Source organism: Terrapene carolina, unplaced genomic scaffold, assembly GCF_002925995.2.
Source record: "Terrapene carolina triunguis isolate 2854851 unplaced genomic scaffold, T_m_triunguis-2.0 Scaffold238, whole genome shotgun sequence".
NCBI lineage: Eukaryota > Metazoa > Chordata > Testudines > Emydidae > Terrapene > Terrapene triunguis.
In genome coordinates, this window is record NW_020664589.1 from 6320843 (window position 1) to 6340216 (window position 19374).

The 19374-nt window shown below is 44.4% G+C and overlaps 1 protein-coding gene across 7 annotated transcripts in view; it reads right to left on the reverse strand.

Moving 5' to 3' along the window:
• Nucleotides 1–19374, reverse strand: part of DNM1 (dynamin 1) — a 105703-nt gene that overhangs the window by 56469 nt on the left and 29860 nt on the right. For all 7 annotated transcript variants that reach the window (XR_003370068.1, XR_003370069.1, XM_026657372.1 and 4 more), the window contains exons 2-8: nt 14694–14767; nt 12189–12338; nt 9391–9594; nt 8399–8497; nt 6399–6559; nt 1914–2056; nt 1699–1834 (exon numbers count right to left, since the gene is read on the reverse strand). Coding sequence is in view for 5 of the 7 variants with exons in the window: in XM_026657372.1 (XP_026513157.1) it covers nt 1699–1834; nt 1914–2056; nt 6399–6559; nt 8399–8497; nt 9391–9594; nt 12189–12338; nt 14694–14767 (967 nt within the window). In the remaining 2 variants the exon portion in view is untranslated. The remainder of the gene's footprint in view (nt 1–1698; nt 1835–1913; nt 2057–6398; nt 6560–8398; nt 8498–9390; nt 9595–12188; nt 12339–14693; nt 14768–19374) is intronic.

Here is a 19374-nt window from a genome sequence, read left to right on the forward strand (position 1 = left end):
ACTTGCCAAACGTTGCCGACCCCTGGTCTACACCCAAGCTGGAGTTGTAACTTCAGCTTGGGTAGATGCACACGTTAGCTCCAATTGAGCTAGTGTGATAAAAATAGCAGTGTGGCCGTGGTGGCATGGGCGGTGGGTCAGACTAGCTGCCCAAGGATATACCTAGGGTCTCAGATGGGATTGTACTCAGACAGCTAGCCTGTCCCGCTATCTGTGCTGCGGCAGCTACACTGCTACTTTTAGCATGTTAGCTCAATTGAAGTTCGCACGTGTCCATCTACCTGAACAGGAAAATATACCCCCAGCTCCAGTGGACATACCCTCAGAAGTGCTGCCCAGTTCTCATTGACTATACAAATGTCCTTAGAAACAAAGGACAAAGGGAATGAGAAACTAAAAATATAAAATTGTGTCCCAAATAAAATGTTTTCCTTTGCAAGGTTTGCATGCGATCTCAGCAGCTGTTTTTTCCAATATACACATAAAAACTGGATTTCTCTCTCACAGAGAAAAGTTATAACATCATCAAACACAATGCAGGCTCTTGTCTTTCATTGACAAGGCCTCAGCATCTCATTCAAATGGAAAGGATCATAATTTAAATACTACTACTAAGTGAAAATACAGACAAGCTAACCCATAAGGGGAACAGATTGGCTCCTGCTTGATCTTCTGTTCTGAAAACCATCAAGAAAAGGTATTTCATCACCTTTTCCTCTGGAGTTTTTATACATTATATGCCAGATTCTCCCATAAAGTGGACCCTTGGTGTGTCTCCCTGCTAGTGTAATTTGGCCCCAGGCACCAATGCGTGCAGTCCCAGAAGGACACCACAAGAAGATCCTCTGGTGGTGCTAAATCAACAAAGGGGCTTTTACACCACCCACTTCTTTGCTGCTCATGTAGAAGTGAAGCTGTTAATGTGGTTGTAGCAAAGGAGGCATAGTTAGGATGTCCCTGCACCCCACTGATCCTTGGCTGTGTTTTCTACCCCTTGGGAGTGTTTAAGAGTCAGCGTAAGTTGGAGCAGCCCTTAGTCTGGTATTAGCTTGGCACATCGGGACCAGCCCTGCCCACAGCATCAATAGGATCAATGGAATGCAGTTTTCAGCTATCTCTGCATCTGTCCCCAAACTACACTGTGTGACTCTACCTTTCTACATGGACATTCAGCTGATCAGAGACTCTCTTTGGCTTGAGGTGAACAAACTAAAGCTTCAGCATTTGAGATTCATGTAATCAGAACAGTTAAGGTAAAACCCTTTTACATAACCAGGAAGAGAAAGTGAGGGAGCTCCTATGCTCTGCTACCAGGGCAGGAACTGAGGGAGGGGCCATGTTCAGATACTGGAAAGGGGGCTGAAGGAGAGGTCAGGCTCTGGTACGGGGTGAGGGCTGAGGGAGAAGAGAAGCCAGGATTGGAGGTGAGAGAGAAAGGAAGCGAAGAACAGAGAGGACTGGTGAAGGAAAAAGACAACAGCAGGTGAGAAAGACAGGTGAAGAAGAGAAAGAAAGTGATGAAGGTAAAGACAAGGTCAAGGAAAGAAGAAACGAATTAAAGAGGAGACAGCAGATGCAAAGGAGAAGAGATGAGAAATGAGCCAAAAAGATGGCAGCTGAGAAGGACAGGTGAAGAAATGACAGCAGGTAGAGAGAAAATAGGCAGGTAGGTGAGAAGGATAGGAGGGGGAGTGGTACCTTCACCAGTTCAAAGGGGAACCGCTCATGGAAGATGCGGTTGATCCTAGCTCCTCCAGACAGCTCGTAGGTATCAATCTGGTCACCGGAGCCTTCAATACGTTTCTCAAAGTCCACAGCAAACTGCTGGACCATCCTAGGCAGAAAGAGAAACGAATGGGGGAGATTGCCAGGTACACTTCTCCTCGGAGGGATACGCAGCAGGAGTCACTTACTGAAGCAGAGCTTTGGTCTTCCGGGCAGGATCATCAGGACGGAAGTTCTTGTACTCGTCCACCTCTTTCTCAATGGAGAGAAGCTGGCTCTGGAGTTTGTTTCGCAGGCCTGGCAGGGTGTCTCGGATGTGATTGGTCAGTTGCTGCAAAAGTAGAAGTTTGAGAAATGGGTTAAAAAGCCTGTGAGTTGTGATTGAACAGGGTTTGCTGACTCAGCAGAAGGGCAGCAACAAAGTGGGCTTCTTCTCTGCGACAGGGGGGATCATTAGCCCTGTGTGTCAGAATAGGCTACTCCTATGAGCCACAGGGCATCAGTCTTGTGTGGCAGAGTGGGCCAGTCCCACTGACTGAACTAGGTTTTGAGTGGGGAGAATGAATGAGATTATATCAAGGGGAAGCCATCACTGGACAGGTCATCTCTCCAGTATAAAGGAAAGAGCTAGGTTATGGATCTGTCTTTGGAAACTCCTAGGGCTTCCCTGCAATGCAGAAGTAGCAGAGAGACCAGGCAGAGCAGGGACAAAATCAATACCTGAAAATTTTTAGACAAATTGGCCCTGCCAAGGTTCAAATATGCATGAAAGGTTGATGAATAGCGCAGCAAGGTCTATTATGTGGACATAATGGGGTTGTCATGTTTCAAGAAGAAAAGGAGGTTGGTTTCTTTTGACAGTCCAGTGTCCATCTATTTAGGTACTTATCTGGCCCTCATCACCATACTATCTGAGAGCCTTGCAATGCCCCTGTGAGGTAGGGATATCTGGCTTTTACAGACAGGGAACTGAGGCATAAGGTAGTTTTAGGATTAAGCCCTAAAGTCTTAGGTTGAGCAGAGACTTGAACTCAGGTCTCCTGAGTTGAACTGCAGTTTACCCAGTCTCATGTAGGTAGGCAGTGCCCTTTTCAGAAGGCCATCAGACACAGAACTATACTAGGTAGAAGAAGTACATAGTAATAATATTCTATACTTCCCTAGCACCTTTCAACAAAGGATCCTAAAGCACCCACAAACATTGACTAACTGAGCCTCACAACTCCCCTTTGAAAGGGAAATAATTTGTGCCCATTTTACAGATTTATTACTGCTCTGGGGTAAAGGACAAGAAAAATTAAAATTATGTTTATTTCCATAAACCAGCCAAACAAAGGGGACTTTATTTCCATTTTGGGGGTGGATTTGGGAACGTATTTTACTGCAACTTCTTTAAGCTTATCCATAAACGTCTCAGACCTGCCAAATCGGACTCATCTGAGGACACCTGGTAAAGTGTCCCATTTAAGAGGATGAAGGACTTTGCTTTGCGAGTTTCAGCATCTTTAAAGCACTAAAACTTTAAACTTTTAAACTGTGGGCCCTGCTGGAGTCTGGACAGGATCTGGGTTGGCTCTGAACTTCTTGTTTTAGGCTTTGATCCTGTCAACATGACCGAGTTAGTCAAAAAAAAAATTGATCAATTTTGAAATATTTTTTTTAATCGGAAACAAAAATGTTCATAGAAAATTTCCAGGTCTTTTTAATTTTCCAGTTTTTCAACAACAAAATCAGGTTTGACTGTCGGGTTTTCATTCAAAAATGGAAAATGTCTACAATTTTTTTTTAAAAATAGTTTTTGCTAAATATTTTGTGGAGAATGCTTACCATTTCCCGACCACATGTTTAACTTTGAAGCCAATGGGACTACAAACATGCTTAAAGCTAAACACGTAGCTAAGTGTCTGCAGGATCAGGGCCTTGCTGTTTCCTTTACAATCTTGCCAATAAACAGATGCAAATGGCTGCCAGACACAAGCACTGAACAGGAAATAGCCGGCACTGGCTCTCCCTGGCCACAGGGGCCGCTGTTGCACCAGCCCGTGGGCAGGGAGACCGTTTCTCCTCCTCTCAATGCTCCCCCTGCCAGTGCCCAAGGTGGATCCTGTGGTGCTGGGGAGTGGGAGGAGGCAGCGGCTTCAGGGCCTTGTTGCCTGGGCTGGGAGGGGACAGAATGGGGGATGGGAGCCCAGGACCCCCTTTGAGGCCTGGCTCCTCATTCTGTCCCCCCCTGGCCTGGCTCTGCTTGACCGTGGCTCCCTCAATCTGTATCCCCAGCCCAGACTCCTTGAGTCCCACCCTGGCTCTCCTTGAGCCTCTGCCCCCCAGCCTGTGCCTCCAGCTTAGTTCTCTTGAGCCTCTGCCCCCTAGCCTCTGTGCCCCCAGCCTACTTCTCCTTGAGCCTCTGCTGCCCCTCCTCCATTCTGTCCTTCCAACCTAACCCGCTTGAGCCCATGCTCCTCATTCTATGTCCCTGGACTTTTTCCCCTTGGAGCCTCTGTTCCCCTGACTTGCAGCTCACCCTCCCATGTCTGAGTTGGTCTCTCCACTCCCGGATAAACTCTGTGCACAGGAACCTGCTCCACCACGTCCGCACTGGAACATGCCAAGGTAAAGGCCTTTATCACTGTATCCCAGTATTCCTTTGACAGTGGCTATCTATGATGTTCGTCTCTAGCACAAGGGAAGGGGGGACCTGCGCCTATTTGCTTTGATAGAAATGGGGTGTGTGGTGAATGGTTTGAAAGCCACAGCTACAACGTCATATGGTCAACTGGAATTTAAAAAAAACCTGACTAATCACAAGAAATTCCAGTTTTTGACAATCCTGTTTAAAAAATGTCCAGAGTAAATATCCAGAATGTGATTCAATTCCTTTAAAACAAATTGCATAGGTTTTTGTCTCCTCCTCTCCTCATGTACCTGAGGGGTCTTTCCAGCAAGGGAGAAGAAGCGGATCTGAGAGCAACATTATTGGATTGCTAATGCATGAGATGGGAAGTACAACTGATCCTCAGCAAAACAGGGAAACTGATGACTAGGGCTGCACATTTGTCACTGCAGTTTTATTAAAAATTCAGGGAGCAGTCACTGTAAATGTAGTAAAAGTCACAGGTTACTAAATTTACTGCGACTGCTCCCTGAGCTTTGATTAAAAATGCCCTCCTCCCCCTGCCTAGTGGGCACTGACCACCTACAACAGCATGTTCCACCCAGGCACTGCAATCCTAATCCTGCTTGGTGAGTTGGGGCAGGTGGGACAGGACAAAACATGAATGGTGCTGCGACCTGGTGCTCCAGGTTCCAACGCTCTGAGCAGGGAGCTGGGTTCAGGGCCACAGGATAGGAGCCATTGGGCTTGCTCTCCAAACCACCCTCCCCCCCCGGGGCCCGGTGACCCACTGTTTGGGAAAATCATGGACAGGAAAAAAAAGACACGGACAAACAGAAAAATTATGGTATGCATGACGTTTTTCCACCCATGACAAACCTACAGCTCTACTGATAATACGCAATGTGTTTTTATCTATTTGTGTATCTTAGGGTTTTATACTGCCACCCATCATTATACTATGAGTACCCAAGTTAGTAGCAATAGCAAAGTCCCTAGAAGACTCCATGGAGTCTCTGGCACTTTTCCCTTTTTGGGGTCAAAACACTGTTTGAGGGAGAGTTTTTAGTTTTGATTGTTTTTTAATCTTTAAGATTTTTATTAATTTCTCTCTCTCTTTATTTTTTGAGTTGGTAGGGGCTTAGAGGCAGAAGGGAGAGTCAATGCTGTCTCATTCTTATGGTGAAAAGGCTTTTTTTTAAAAGATTTTTTCACAATTTCAAATATACCAATCAGAAAAAATAGAGAAAAGTACATACGCTTTTGCTAACTTCTTTCAGTTCTAGTGATCTTGGGTGTAATTGAACTATAGCAATTAAAAAATTGTCAGACAAATGCGATTTGCAAGTTGATGGTGTCCCCTTAAATCTTAACATATGAGGTTTTGGTTTTTATAGTTTCCTCCATTGGATGTGTCCCAGGAGAAGGCAGCCCTCCAGACATATTAGAATCTTATCCGAATTAATTTATAAAACAATTTTCTGATAGGCACCATTTTTAATTGAACGTCCAAATCATTTTAATTAATATTACAGGACTACAGGAAATGCAATGATCTCTTGAAGCTAAAAAACCCCACAAACATGATAGGCCAAGTTCTGCTCTTATTACAGTGGTGTAAATCAGGAGGAATTCTACTGGTGTAAATCCAGATTAATGCCATTGACTTCAGTGTACTTACTCTGGATTTATACCGATGTTACTGAGAGCAGAATTTGGCCTTTTGTGTTTAGTGCATGAACTTGTTTTTCAGCCCAGAGGAAAGTGTTTCATTATATCAGGATATTTGAGTCAGGCACAGTTTAGTGGTCCTGTACTGACATTCTCTCCTTTTGTGAGCTTGGGCAAATCAGTTAGCTGTTCTATGCCTCAGTTTCAGAGCATTAAAACAGGGACAGTAATCATGTATCGATCCATTGTGAGTATTCATTAATTCACGTTTGCCAAGTGCTCTAGGAGTCTTTAGTATTGTCATGATCTCCGAGTAACCCTGGGTGACAGCCCCACTTTGGTCTGTTCTCTGTCCTGGTGGTAGCCAGCTGCAAAGCCCAGCTGCCGTTACCTGGTTCAACACTTTCTGCAGGTAGGGGGTGCCCATGCGTTCAGCCATATGTCTGTAGGATGGGTGGGAGAGAAAGAACTTCCTCTCTGCAGCCAGTGCAGCCTGAATGTCCTTCTTGCCATCAATATCCTTCTGACTTCTGTTGACCACACCGATGTAACCTACCAGTGAAAAGACCAAAAGTCAGATGGCAGCACGGCAGAAGTGCGGAAACATTGGACACAGCCAGGAGACAATCCAGGGTATGGAAAGCCTGCGATATGACACTAGGAGAGGAGGGCAAAGGGGAGTCTAAGTTCGAAAAGGGTGATTCTGCACTTGGACTCCTGGTAATGGAAGGAGGGGGAGACCCCACTGATAACTGGAACCATTAGAAACCAGTTGAAAAATTTAAACTGGAAATTCCACTAGGCTCTGATACCTGGGAAGGAAAAGAGAAGGCAGGTGGAGAGCTGCAGTCACTACTGCTAACCAGCTAAGATTTGTGAATCTCCCATTATATTTATTTATTATTGCGTCCCCTCCCCAATGCAATTATTTTTCTCATCCACCTGTTAGGCCTTGTCTTCTAAACTGTAATCTCTTTGGGGCAGGAGCTGTCATTTATTTTATCTTTGTATTGCCCCTACCCAATCTGATTGTGTCCTTTAGGGCAGTGGTTCTCAACCTTTCCAAACTACTGTACTCCTTTGAGGAGTCTGATTTGTCTTGCGTACCCTCAAGTTTCACCTCACTTAAAAACTACTTGCTTACAAAATCAGACAAAAATACAAACGTGTCACAGCCACACTATTACTGAAAAATTGCTTACTTTCTCATTTTTACCATATAATAAAATACATTGATTGGAATATAAATATTGTACTTACATTTCAGTGTATGGTATATAGAGCAGTATAAACAAGTCATTGTATGAAATTTTAGTTTGTACTGACTTCGCTAGTGCTTTTTATGTAGTCTGTTGTAAAACTAGGCAAATATCTAGATGAGTTGATGTACCCCCTGGAAGACCTCTGCGTACCCCCAGGGGTAAACATACCCCTGGTTCAGAACAACTGCTTTAGGGCTACCACTGTATAAATAAGGCTTCTATTTTTATTGTTTATTAATTTAGTTTTTCAAGGTTTATTTTTAGCAACTTTTAAGTTTTATGCATGTGTCCAAAATAGAGGTGTTCTCTTTGTGTATATGGAAATGAGTAATGTCTATTATATACATTAGTATATCTACTACATACGGTAATATATACTGTAATGAGTAACCTCTTTATAATGTTCCCTAGTGCGCTTTAACATAGTACTCATTCAAACAGCACTATGTTAAAGTGCACTAGGGAACCTTTAGTGCACACCAGCAGGGTCTACACAGACTAATTAATGCACAGCATGTTAGTGTGCTTCAGAAGTCACCCATTACTGCTTCCTGTAGACCAGCCCTTCAATACAAGTAACCATTTCCGGTGTTTCTCCAGTGGTGTTGGATAAAGACCAGTTTAATTCTTTTTATCAGGGGTGTTTTATCTGTGTTGACCAGTTATAATGAAAAATCAAAAGCCTTAAATATAAATGTTAAAGAAAAAGAGAGCCCAGATTCTGATATCTGGGAAGGAGGGGTGAGACCCAGGTTGCCATGTCTACAACTTTTCTTCCATAGAAAAAGATATATCACAGAGAACAGGATTCTGCTTTTGGGTTCTGGCTGCCAGGACTGCATACTGAGGTACAAAGACTCTTGGGAAGGGATTCCCTGCAGAGGAGCATGGCACATTTACCCTTACAAAGAGGTAGGGAGGTTGGTTGTTCTCTCTTGGAACTGAGGGACCTCTTTTTCCAGTTTGGAACTGAGGGGCCCAATGATTTAACATCAGGTTTGGGGCAGATATTCTATCAGAGAGGAGAACACTGTTGTGGCACACGTTCTGGGGAATGTTGGAGGAAGGGGATGGGACCAGGGGGAAAGAAGGGAGGAGAATGAGGAGGAAATGAAAAGGGGATCCATACCTCTTCGAAGGGGAAGTAACTTGTTTTCTAGCACATCTCGTGCATCGGTTCCTTCATCCATGAGGTCCAGTTTAGTGATGACTCCAATGGTGCGTTGGCCTATGGGGGCACAAGCAGACATGGTTAACTTGAACCAACAACAGTTCCTGTAAACTATTTGGGCAGAGAAAGCACTGCAAATTACCTGACTGGGTTCCACAAGGGCTCTTGAACTCAGTGCATGGGACTTCCAGCGCAGGGTTTGGGAGAGAGGGGACTGGAGCATACCAGTGTGGTGGGAGGGGGGAGGCTGATTCTGAGATAGCCCCCTCTCTGCTGTAGCCCAGAATGGGGGTTAGTGCAGATGGCTCTACCTAACAGGCCTATCCCCTTTAGGGAGAAGTTGGATGACTGAAGGGTGGGAAGCCTTTTTCCTCACTGGAGGGAGAACCAGGAACTTCTAGAACAGGGGTCAGCCTCAGCAACCTTCGGCACGCAGCCCATCAGGATAATCCGCTGGTGGGCCGCGAGACATTTTGTTTACGTTGACCGTCTGCAGGCACGCCCCCCACACCTCCCAGTGGCTGTGGTTCACTGTTCCCAGCCAATGGGAGCTGCAGGGGGCCGTGCCTGCAGACGGTCAATGTAAACAAAATGTCTTGTGGCCCGCCAGCGGATTACCCTGATGGGCCGCATGCCGAAGGTTGCCGACCCCTGTTCTAGAACAACAGCCCATGTGGAAGCAACCTCAACAGGATTTGACAGGGTACTGCCATAGGAGTCTGTGTGTTGAGCATGTCACTGCCTTGATGATTGGAGGGTGCATGGGTTGAGAACACCACTGTCTCAGGGGGTTGTGTGAACTAGGCAAGAGCTATGTGTGTTAGGAAGACTGTTTCTTGAGCAGGGGAACACGTCTTTGGCATACACCATTACTCATGTCCAGGGACAAGGGAGAACCAGATCTAGTGCCAGAAGTGCCATGCTAAAACAAAAACAGAGGCTGGATTTACCTTGGGGGTCAACCTCCTTTGCGATCTTGAGGGCATCAGAGTTGGCGAGATCAGAGTTGGCTGGGGATACAGCCAGGATGAGGCAGTTCTCTTTGGTGACGAATTGCATGAGCATTTCCCGGATCTGGAACTCAATGTCAAGTGGCTGGTCCCCCACTGGGACTTTTGTCATCCCCGGTAGGTCCACAAGTGTCAGACTCAGGACTAGACAAGGGAAAGGAGAAGAGTAAGGGTCCCAATAAGGGTAGCTTGTTCTGTTTATGAGAGGCATCTGTAAATTTAAAATGGTTACCTACTACACGGATAGGCATGATAGATACATACATATAACTCAGCCAGCAGCACCCAGAGTCTCATGCAGCCCAGAAAAAAGTAAAAAAAAAAAATTTCCTTTTTGTTAGTGGTGAGAGCAGTGGACTGGGACTCAGGATTCTATAGGTTCTATTCCCAACTCTGCCACTGGCCTGCTGTGACCTTGGGCAAGTCACTTCATCTCTTTCTACCTCCGTTTTCCCATTTATAAAATAGGGATGATGACACTGATCTCCTTTGTAAAGTGCTGTGTGCTACTGATGATGAAAAGTGAATTATAAGGGCTAGGTATTATTATTAATAATAATCATATTACTAGAGAAATAGTAGCTATCAGGTCTAGTAGTCAGAGCAGGGGACTGGGAGCCAGAAGACTGGGCAATATTCCTATCTTGTGTCTAGTGGTTAGGGCAGGGGAGTGGGATACAGGATTCCCGAGTTCTAGTCCTGTTTCTGCCACTGACTGTGTGACCCTGGGCAACTTATTACTCATCTCAGAGCCTCAGTTCCCTATCTGTAAAATAGGGCTAATAACATTGACCAGTCTCTCTTAGTTGTTTTGCAGTTTAAGGAGCTTTGAGATCCCTGGATGGAAGATGCCAGAAAGGGACAAGAGATTATCAATACAAATATTTTGCTGTGTATTAATATCTGTTATGCAGCAACTTCTGAAAGGCTTTTATTTGCCACATCCTAGTCTCTTCAATCTCCTCCTGCAAAGGCATCTCAGTGTAAAGTGGGAGACCCTCCTTTCGGTATGGCTGATGTCTACACACCATGAGTCATTCCTGCTCAAGGGCCAAACAGTGCATATACTACTAGAAACTTCAGGAGCATCTCCCATCTCCAGTGCAGTAAAGAGGTGTTGGGGGAAGAAAAACAGAGAAACAGTGAGAGAGGGCTGACTTTCAGTGAGCCATTCACTCCATCTCCATTTTGTACGGCAGTAAACAATGCTCATAGGCTCATTATATACAGGAATAGGGCCCATATTATATTATGCCATTGATTTTGGTGGGGGATTCTGCTTAAAAAAGACAATGGTGTGACATGATTCCAGATTTCCTATCAGCTTTTAAATCTGAACAGCCGCTTGAGCATCATTTGGAAGTGGCAATTCATTGCTGCAGTAGCAGTTAGTCAGGTAAGTGATGTTGAGAAAAAGCCAAGCACAGGATGATTAACCACCTATAGGGCCATGTCCTGCAATCCTTACTCAGGCTAATGTCCAAATATCTATGACAGGAGTTTTGCCTGAATAAGAGCTATGGGACTGGGCCCATTAAGATTAGGGGCAGAATGCAACAGGTAAAGAACTGGAGCATAGGCAACAAGAGACTCTGTCTTTAAATCAGTGATTCTCCAACCTTTTCCTTCTGTGGAGCACATGGAGAGACCTTCACCATCTCTATTCTGAACATCATACATCCCCTGATAATAGTCTGAGAACTGCTGATTTAAATGTTAAAAGAAAACCCAACAGAGGTAATCGTGGAGTAGCACTGGCAGATTATGAAGGGAGAGTTCCCAGCAGCCATTTAGGCTTATAGAATTATTTAGTATCTCGATCAAGTAGAAAATCTCATCAACTATAAAGTCTTTAGAAAATCCTTAGTGGTCATTCAATCTTTATTTTTTCTGGACAGGGAGCTAATCTAAACCCATTTCAAATCCCACACCCCCATTCCCCTATACCAGGGGTCGGCAACCTTTCAGAAGTGGTGTGCCGAGTCTTCATTTATTCACTCTAATTTAAGGTTTCCTGTGCCAGTAATACATTTTAACCTTTTTAGAAGGTCTCTTTCTATAAGTCTATAATATATAACTAAACTATTGTTGTATGTAAAGTAAAGAAGGTTTTTAAAATGTTTAAGAAGCTTCATTTAAAATTAAATTAAAATGCAGACCCCCAGACCGATGGCCAGGACCTGGGCAGTGTGAGTGCCACTGAAAATCAGCTCGCATGCCGCCTTCAGCACGCGTGCCATAGGTTGCCTACCCCTGCCCTATACCATAGCATCTCTCCTTTCCACCAATGGAGTGCTGGATGTGGTGCCCCTTTGAAGTCTATCAGTGCAGCCCTTGTGTGAACTGGGGGAATCACTCGAGAGCCATGCAAGGTGCTCCTTTCCCCCTAGGAGCTGAGCATGCTGTCTCCACAGCAATCCCAGTCCCTACAAACCTGGCACAGCAGGATCCCATTTGAGTCTGGATCTTGGGTCCAGCATGGGACAACACAGTGTACTCTTGCCAGATAGCTGAGTGAGTTGTCACAATGTGGTCAAAGGGCTGGAGATTGGTTCAGCATGGTCCAGCCTGTTGTGGGGATTTGTGAGCAAAGAGTCTGCAAGCTCTCACAGCAGCCATTTCTGTTCTTACTACCTTCGCTCCAAGACAGAGCAGCATCAGAGTGCAGAGTCAACCCCACCATTCTGCTCCCCCGTCCCTCCCAAATACTCCAGTCTTGGATGTTGTACAGTACTCACCGTGGGGAGAGTAGACCCGGAGGTTGATGGGGACAGAGGAAATCCCCTTGTTGGAGCCGGTAACCCGGTCTGTCTCAGCCTCGATCTCCAGACGTATTTCTTCGAAGTCGGTGAACTTCTTCCCTTTGCAGTGTAGAAACTCTCCAAATTCTAGTCAAACAACACCAGAAAGTTACAGATTGTCTCTGCTGGGCTGAGGAAACCGTCAAAAGGGATAAGCTGTGGCAAAGGTCTCAATCTCTAGTGCCAGGAGGCTAGCAAAGAGGAGGTAACTAAGGTACTACGATCACTACCAACAGCTGAGGGAATCCCTTTCAGCTCAAGCCAGAGAGCTGCTGATCCTCAGTTCATGTCCCAGCAGGGAGGGAGTCCTCCCCTTGATATCCAATTAATGATTCAGGTCTTCCTCTGTTGAAACCAAGGCAGCTAAATCTATACCTGTCTGCAGGGATAAACACCATGCACACAGTGCAGTGGAACACAGTGTTTAGTGTTGTGTGATCAGTGTCTAGCACTTTGTTAGAGTGTTGGCGTAAATATCGTGTCATCCTCTAGTGGCGAGAGGACCAAATTTCTGCTTACCAGTTACTTGAGGAGTAGAACTGCTGCTTTACAGATCTGAGAAACACAGGCTGGGATAAGTATCCCACACTCTCAAGCACTAAGAACTCAATTCTGCCATTGACCACACCCAGCAGTTCCACTGATTTCAATGAGAATTCTGCACAGGGAACATTGGCAGGGGCTGGCCCTAAGTTATTGGCAGAAAAGATTCTCCTTGTATCTTCATGGTGAAACTTCAGTTCCCACTATGCCTGTCTTAGTTACAGCAGAAGAGTCAATTTTAGCTAATGTGCTCCTGATGTAAATAACTAAGCCCAAATGTCTTTTCTTTTTCTGTAACTGACACTCTGATGCTTAGTTCTCAACACATTTAAATTACATTACAGTAGAACCTCAGAGTTACGAACACCAGAGTTACAAACTGACCAGTCAACCACACACCTCATTTGGAATGAGACGTATGCAATCAGGCAGCAGCAGAGACCAAAAAAAAAAGCGTGTACAGTACTGTGTTAAATGTAAACTACTAAAAAAAAGGCAAATTTTTAAAACAAATATTTTACAAGGTAAGGAAACTGTTTCTGTGCTTGTTTCATTTAAATTAAGATTGTTAAAAACAGAATTTTTCTTCTGCATAGTAAAGTTTCAAAGCTGTATTAAGTCAATGTTCAGTTGTAAACTTTTGAAAGAACAACCATAATGTTTTGTTCAGAGTTACAAACATTTCAGAGTTATGAACAACCTCCATTCCTGAGGTGTTCATAAATCTGAGGTTCTACTATAGCAGGGGTCGGCAATCTTTCAGAAGCGGTGCGCTGAGTCTTCATTTATTCACTCTAATTTAAGGTTTCGTGTGCCAGTAATACATTTTAACGTTTTTAGAAGGTCTCTTTCTATAGGTCTATAATATATAACTAAACTATTGTTGTATGTAAAGTAAATAAGGTTTTTAAAATGTTTAAGAAGCTTCATTTAAAATTAAATTAAAATGCAGAGCCCCCCGGACTGGTGGCCAGGACCCGGGCAGTGTGAGTGCCACTGAAAATCAGCTTGCATGCCGCCTTCGGCACGTGTGCCATAGGTTGCCTACCCCTGTACTAAAGTTACTAATCCTATGGAAAGCTGACTGCTGGGGTTCTCCAGTCTTATCTAGGTCTCATCCATTCAATAAATCATAGCTCTGCAGTCAAGGGAAAGTCATGAGGAGCTTGGTGAAGCCACCTAGTAAATTCAGCACAAGCTGATGAGAAGCACTTTGCTCCTGAACATTTAATGCAGCCTAGATTTTAAATAGCTGAAATGAAAGTACCATTTTTATGGGGACATATTCCAGGTTGCTTTCTCACATTGAGTAGTACCACTGATTTCAGTGGGACTGCTCTCAGAATAAAGCAGAACTCATGCTGAGTACAAGTATCAAAACCTGGCTCCTAGTGAGTTTAGTGCTGGCAAAAAGTGCCAAATTGACAGCCGTGTAGACTGCTGTCTTCTTTCCCACATAACAGGGATAGCACGGCAAGGTTCTGCCAATGAACTTCTATCCCAAACTGGAGGGGCCTCTTCTAGGAGTGAGGGGGGAGTTCATCTCCATGTCCCATTCAGTCCTTGGGCTCTTCTCAGATTGTCAACAAGTTTGCCAATTTTTTGTCAACTGTGGTGGTAGGTTTTGTGATGTTGACATCTGTCCATCGGGAAACAGAGTGAGAACCCCCAACTTGTTTCACACTGGCCACCCAAAGTGGGTAAGATTTTCAGTATACTCGGATTATATTCCTATAGATTAACCATAACATGTATTAGAGGTTGGCAATGAATATTTTTTCTGTCTGGGATATAGCAATACAGAAAATGTTGGTGTCTGCCGAGAGGGAAGATTATACCTCACTCCATTCCTTTGTGCTATGTGCTGGGTTAGGATCGGGGTGGAGATGGCTCACATACCTGTTGTAGAGTTTACCAGCTGCAGGACCAGTGGGCGTCTGGTGACAATGCCTGATCCACGGGGCAGGAAGTCCCTAAAATGAAATAGGAAGTTTCTGATGAGTGATGGCTTCCTTCATTCAACCTTTTCATGGCTTTGCTGCCTTTAGAAATTCAGAGATTCTAAAGCAGAGAGTCTTAGCCAGAGAAAGAGAGCAACAAAATTCAAGGCACTGGAAAACAAAACTTCCCTACCCCAAGGAAAATAAAGGGTTATGGGGGAGATTTCCAACAATACCTACAGGGTTTAGGAGCACAAGTCCCCTTTGAGTCAATGGGACATGTGCTCCTAAATCCCATAGGCATTTCTGACAAACTCCCTAAAGGTATTCTTAATAAACTGATTTCCACAGAGCTCTACCTCAGCATTAACATCCTCTGCAATACTGGAGAGACCTTTGTGTCCCACATGAGAATGCTAGGGAACATGGTACTGCCATGGCTCGGAATGCTGGAGAGGCCTGCACCACCAACAGCCCTGCTCCAGAATGCTGGGAAGGCCTGTACCCTCCTCCTCCCCGCCCCCCCCTTGTCCTCCTGCAGTGAACGGGCAGTATTTCTGTGTCAATCTAATGAAGCTCCCTATAATCAAGGAGCAGATATATGGGTTTGGGGAATGAATCCAGGTTTAACCAAAAAAATAATTGAAGGGAGAAATCCAAGCAACATCTGAAACACCGGGTGCCTCCTCAGATGCTGTGAGTGCAGTGTTACCCTAAAGAGGGTTGGGCTAGTTAGTGAATCACGCAAGCCCTGCATTTTGGATTTAGAGGAGAGACTGCATTGCTCAAATATGGATACGGTATATGATCCTTCTGGAACAAAATCCATAGCAGCCAAGGGCTTGCCTCCACCCAAGCCTCCTCCTGACTGACTGACTGCTCAGAGCCAGGAACTGCTGCCAGGTCATCAGCAACAGCAGCTCCTTCCAAAACCAATTCACCAAATGGTGAAATTATTAGAATACGGGACATTTCAGGGAAGGAAGGAAGCCCGTCTACGTCCATTTCCTAATGCTGACTTAGCAGCCACAGCCCATGAGCTTTTTTTCTTTTTTTCTTTTTCATCCAGATGCTTCTCTCTCTTTTTAAAGCTAGGCATACTTACAGCATCCACTGATGACCTTGCTAGTTTAGGGACAGATTTTCAAAAGTGCTCAGCCATTTCCATTGCTCTCAATTGCAGCTGCTGGATGCTGAGCACTTCTGAAAATCTGACCATTTTATTTCAATGCCTAAATGGGGATGGCATTCTTTTGAAAATCGGGCCCCTATTCCATATATAAGCTACATTCTTTGTGAAGAAATCCTGCCTAAGTTCCATCAGTTCTAGGCCCCAATTCCCCCCCCCCCCCCGCCCAACGCTAGTTTGACAGTAGTGTAACATCACTGACTTCAGCAGAGCTACTCCTGATGTACACTGGCATGGGCAGACAGACCCCAACATTTTAAGTCCTTGTTCTTGTCCTGCTATTGGAGAGAAGGTTAAGAGAGATGAGATGGCCTTGTGTTTCAGTCAATAGAGTGAGACTCAGAAAATCTGTTTTTAATTCCTGGCTTCCCCACAGACTTCCTGTCTGACTTTATGCAAGTCATTTTTCACTTCTCTGTGCCTCCATTTCCCCATCTGTACAATGGGGGTAAGAATATTTTCCTATCTCAAGGGCCGCAGTGAGGATGAATTCAGTAAAGCTTGGGAGGTGCACAGCTACTGCCATGATGGAAGGACATAAAAATAATTAGATAATCCCTAAATCCAATAGCTCTATATCATAGCAGGTGAAAATCTGTTGTCAATTGTAATGTAATTGTAGTGTAAATCTGGAGTAACACCATGGAAGTCAATGTAGTTGCACTAGATTTACACCACTGCAACTGAAAGGAGAAAGTAACCCATTCTCAATAGTCCAGTCCTTTCAGAAATCTATGTTCACTGAAGTCTTCTTTTCATTTCCCCTTTCCCAAAGAATACAGCCCTAGTTTCTCTATTCCACTGGGATTACAGCTAAAACCTTTGAGTCTCTGTATCATTCTAGGTGACTAGCTACTGCCTCGTCTCCATTTATATAAAACATTGTGGGCAAAATTCCAAATAAAGTCCCACTCTAGTGTTACAATAATTTCCAGTGACATAATTGACGTCAGTATTTATATGTCCCAGAACTGTACTGAGTTGTTCTTTTTAACTGTGATTATATCATGAGTGAATGATATCGTATTACTACACAGTCCCTTCTCCAAAACAGTGGTAGAATATATAAGGGCCCGATTCTGCATGTTACCAAGCACCTTCAGCAAAATGTCAAGTGCCCTAAATTCCCATGTAGTGGAGGGCGATGCGGGCCCTCAGCACCTTGCAAGATCAAGCCCTAACTGAACAAAATTGCTCTTCATGCTGATCTTTGTGTCTCTCTCTGCCCTGAAGCTTGCTTACTATTAATACTTTATACGGATATGGTGTGTTTAACCTTATACTCTGCCCTTTGATAGTTTTTCATCCTAAGATCTCATATTGCTTCAAAGTTGTGAATTCAAAAAGCCTAACATTACTCCTGTGGCTCATGTGGCTTGTTTGGTAGAAGAATTTTGCAGCAGTGCATTCGGGGTGCCGGCCCTTGTGTCCTGTAACTGTGGTACCCCCTCCACTTTGGCTGGGTTGCCCTAGAGTAATAGAGGTACCGTTGGACTTCCTACTACCCTGGAGGCTAGCTTGACGCCTTCTCGGCTTGGTAAGACCTGCCAGAGCATACGCTCCACAGTACTTCACTGCTGAACCCCGTTCACCCCCACGCCAATCCTGAGGTAGGGAGGTAGGATTTTGTGGGGGATTACTCCTGTGAAGTAGGTAAATGTTTCCCCAGTTTTACAGAGAAGGAAACTGAAGAACCTAGAGTTTATGGTAAAAGGTTTCCAGCTTGGGAGTCTAAAGTTGTCTACACAGGGAAATCTTGTTCCAATGAGATTGTCCTACCAATAAATTTCCCCATGTAGACAAGATTTAAGGTTAGTAACCTAAATCAGCAGTCTGGCTTTAATCTATTTGCCTGGGTGAAAATTAGCACAATTTGGTCCCTAATACAGAGAGAGGAATTTGGGCCCTCACCTCTATATTAGCAGAGAATGTGTGGAGTGTAACCTGCACGGCTCCTATTGACTTTAACAGGAGTCCGGTGGCTCTAATGCTGCACAGCCCTTTGAAAAAATAGCAAACAGTGTAATGCCAATGAAAACAACTTAATGAAATTTACACCGAGAAAATGAAGGAGGTCCTTTGGCTGGTTGTTTCAGTGATGAATATTATTTCCTCCTTGACTACCCATCTGCTTATTTCCCTCTCTGCTGACTTCTGGACAGATTCCCTCTTCCCACAATATGCCTGTTCCTTCCCCCTAGTGCTTGTCTTTCCGGCAATACATCAGTGCCCCTCCTGCTTAGGTGGAGCCCATTCCACTGGTGGAACCCTACAGCTAAGGGCTGGTAAATGCTATAGCTAGCTGGCTGCAGGCCAGGCCAGGCAGAAGGCAGGGTGAAGAATGCTTGTCTGCCTCTTGCAGCAGGTTTAATAAACTGCTCCTGTAAATGAATTACACTGACAGAGGCAGTACACCACTGATTACCTGGTTAGTTAGTAGCCTCCTTGAAAGAGGTGTTAGGCCCAGTTAACAGGAAGGGGAAGAACTGTATTAGCACCAATTTTGTTCTCTGCTTTGGAAGAAGGAATGTGAAGTGATGAAATTAAATCAGAGACAGGGAATCAATACAGGAGACAAGGACAATTACATTCCAGATGACTTGGGCAGACAAGAGCAAAAGGGTTAGATAAACTGGCTTATTCTATTCCATGAAGGAAATGTAAGGTAATGAGGCTGGGGGGGAAAAATAGAAGATAGAAAACTATGCCTTCAGTGATAAGATGCTACAGAGCTCTGAGCAACAAAATGACGAGGGCATTTCAAGTTCTAAAACAAAGGAGACCCTGGTGTGCTATAAAAGCAGTGTAATCTCTACATCTCATTACATGAAACACTGTACAAAATGTGGTGTCTGAAATATGATATTAAATTAAACAGGAAGCTGCTGTCTTGAACACATGACACAAAGTGGAGTGGAGAGAATCTTATCTTAACCAAAAAAATAATTTTTTTTTTTATTTAACGGCCCTGAAAATAACTTTTAAACTTTCTGACTTCCAAGGCTTTCTGACTTCCAAGGCTTTTGAATTTTCTCCATCAGCTTAGGGTTCCTGCTGGGAAGTATCACTGCCCGCGCCCCGACCCCCACTGAAGGAGACAGCAATCCTAGTCACATAATGGAGGTACTGATTTTCCATATATATTTGACTTGATTATTGGCTCCTACAGTTCCACAGAACGAAGTTTAAGGTACCAGTTTCAGGTAGCCATCTATATCCATATGTTCTATCCAGTTCCATTCAGAGAAATATAGGACTATGAACAGAGATATGAGACAATGAAGGAGGAAGCGCTCCTTGCTCATATGGTGCAAAGTAACAACTAGGGCCGTGACCTGAGATAACACTCATTATAATACTTCGCACCTTTCATTATTCTCACAACAACCCTATGATATGAGGCAGATAGTGTTTGTCATATTTTACAGAAGGGGAAACTGAGGCAGGAATG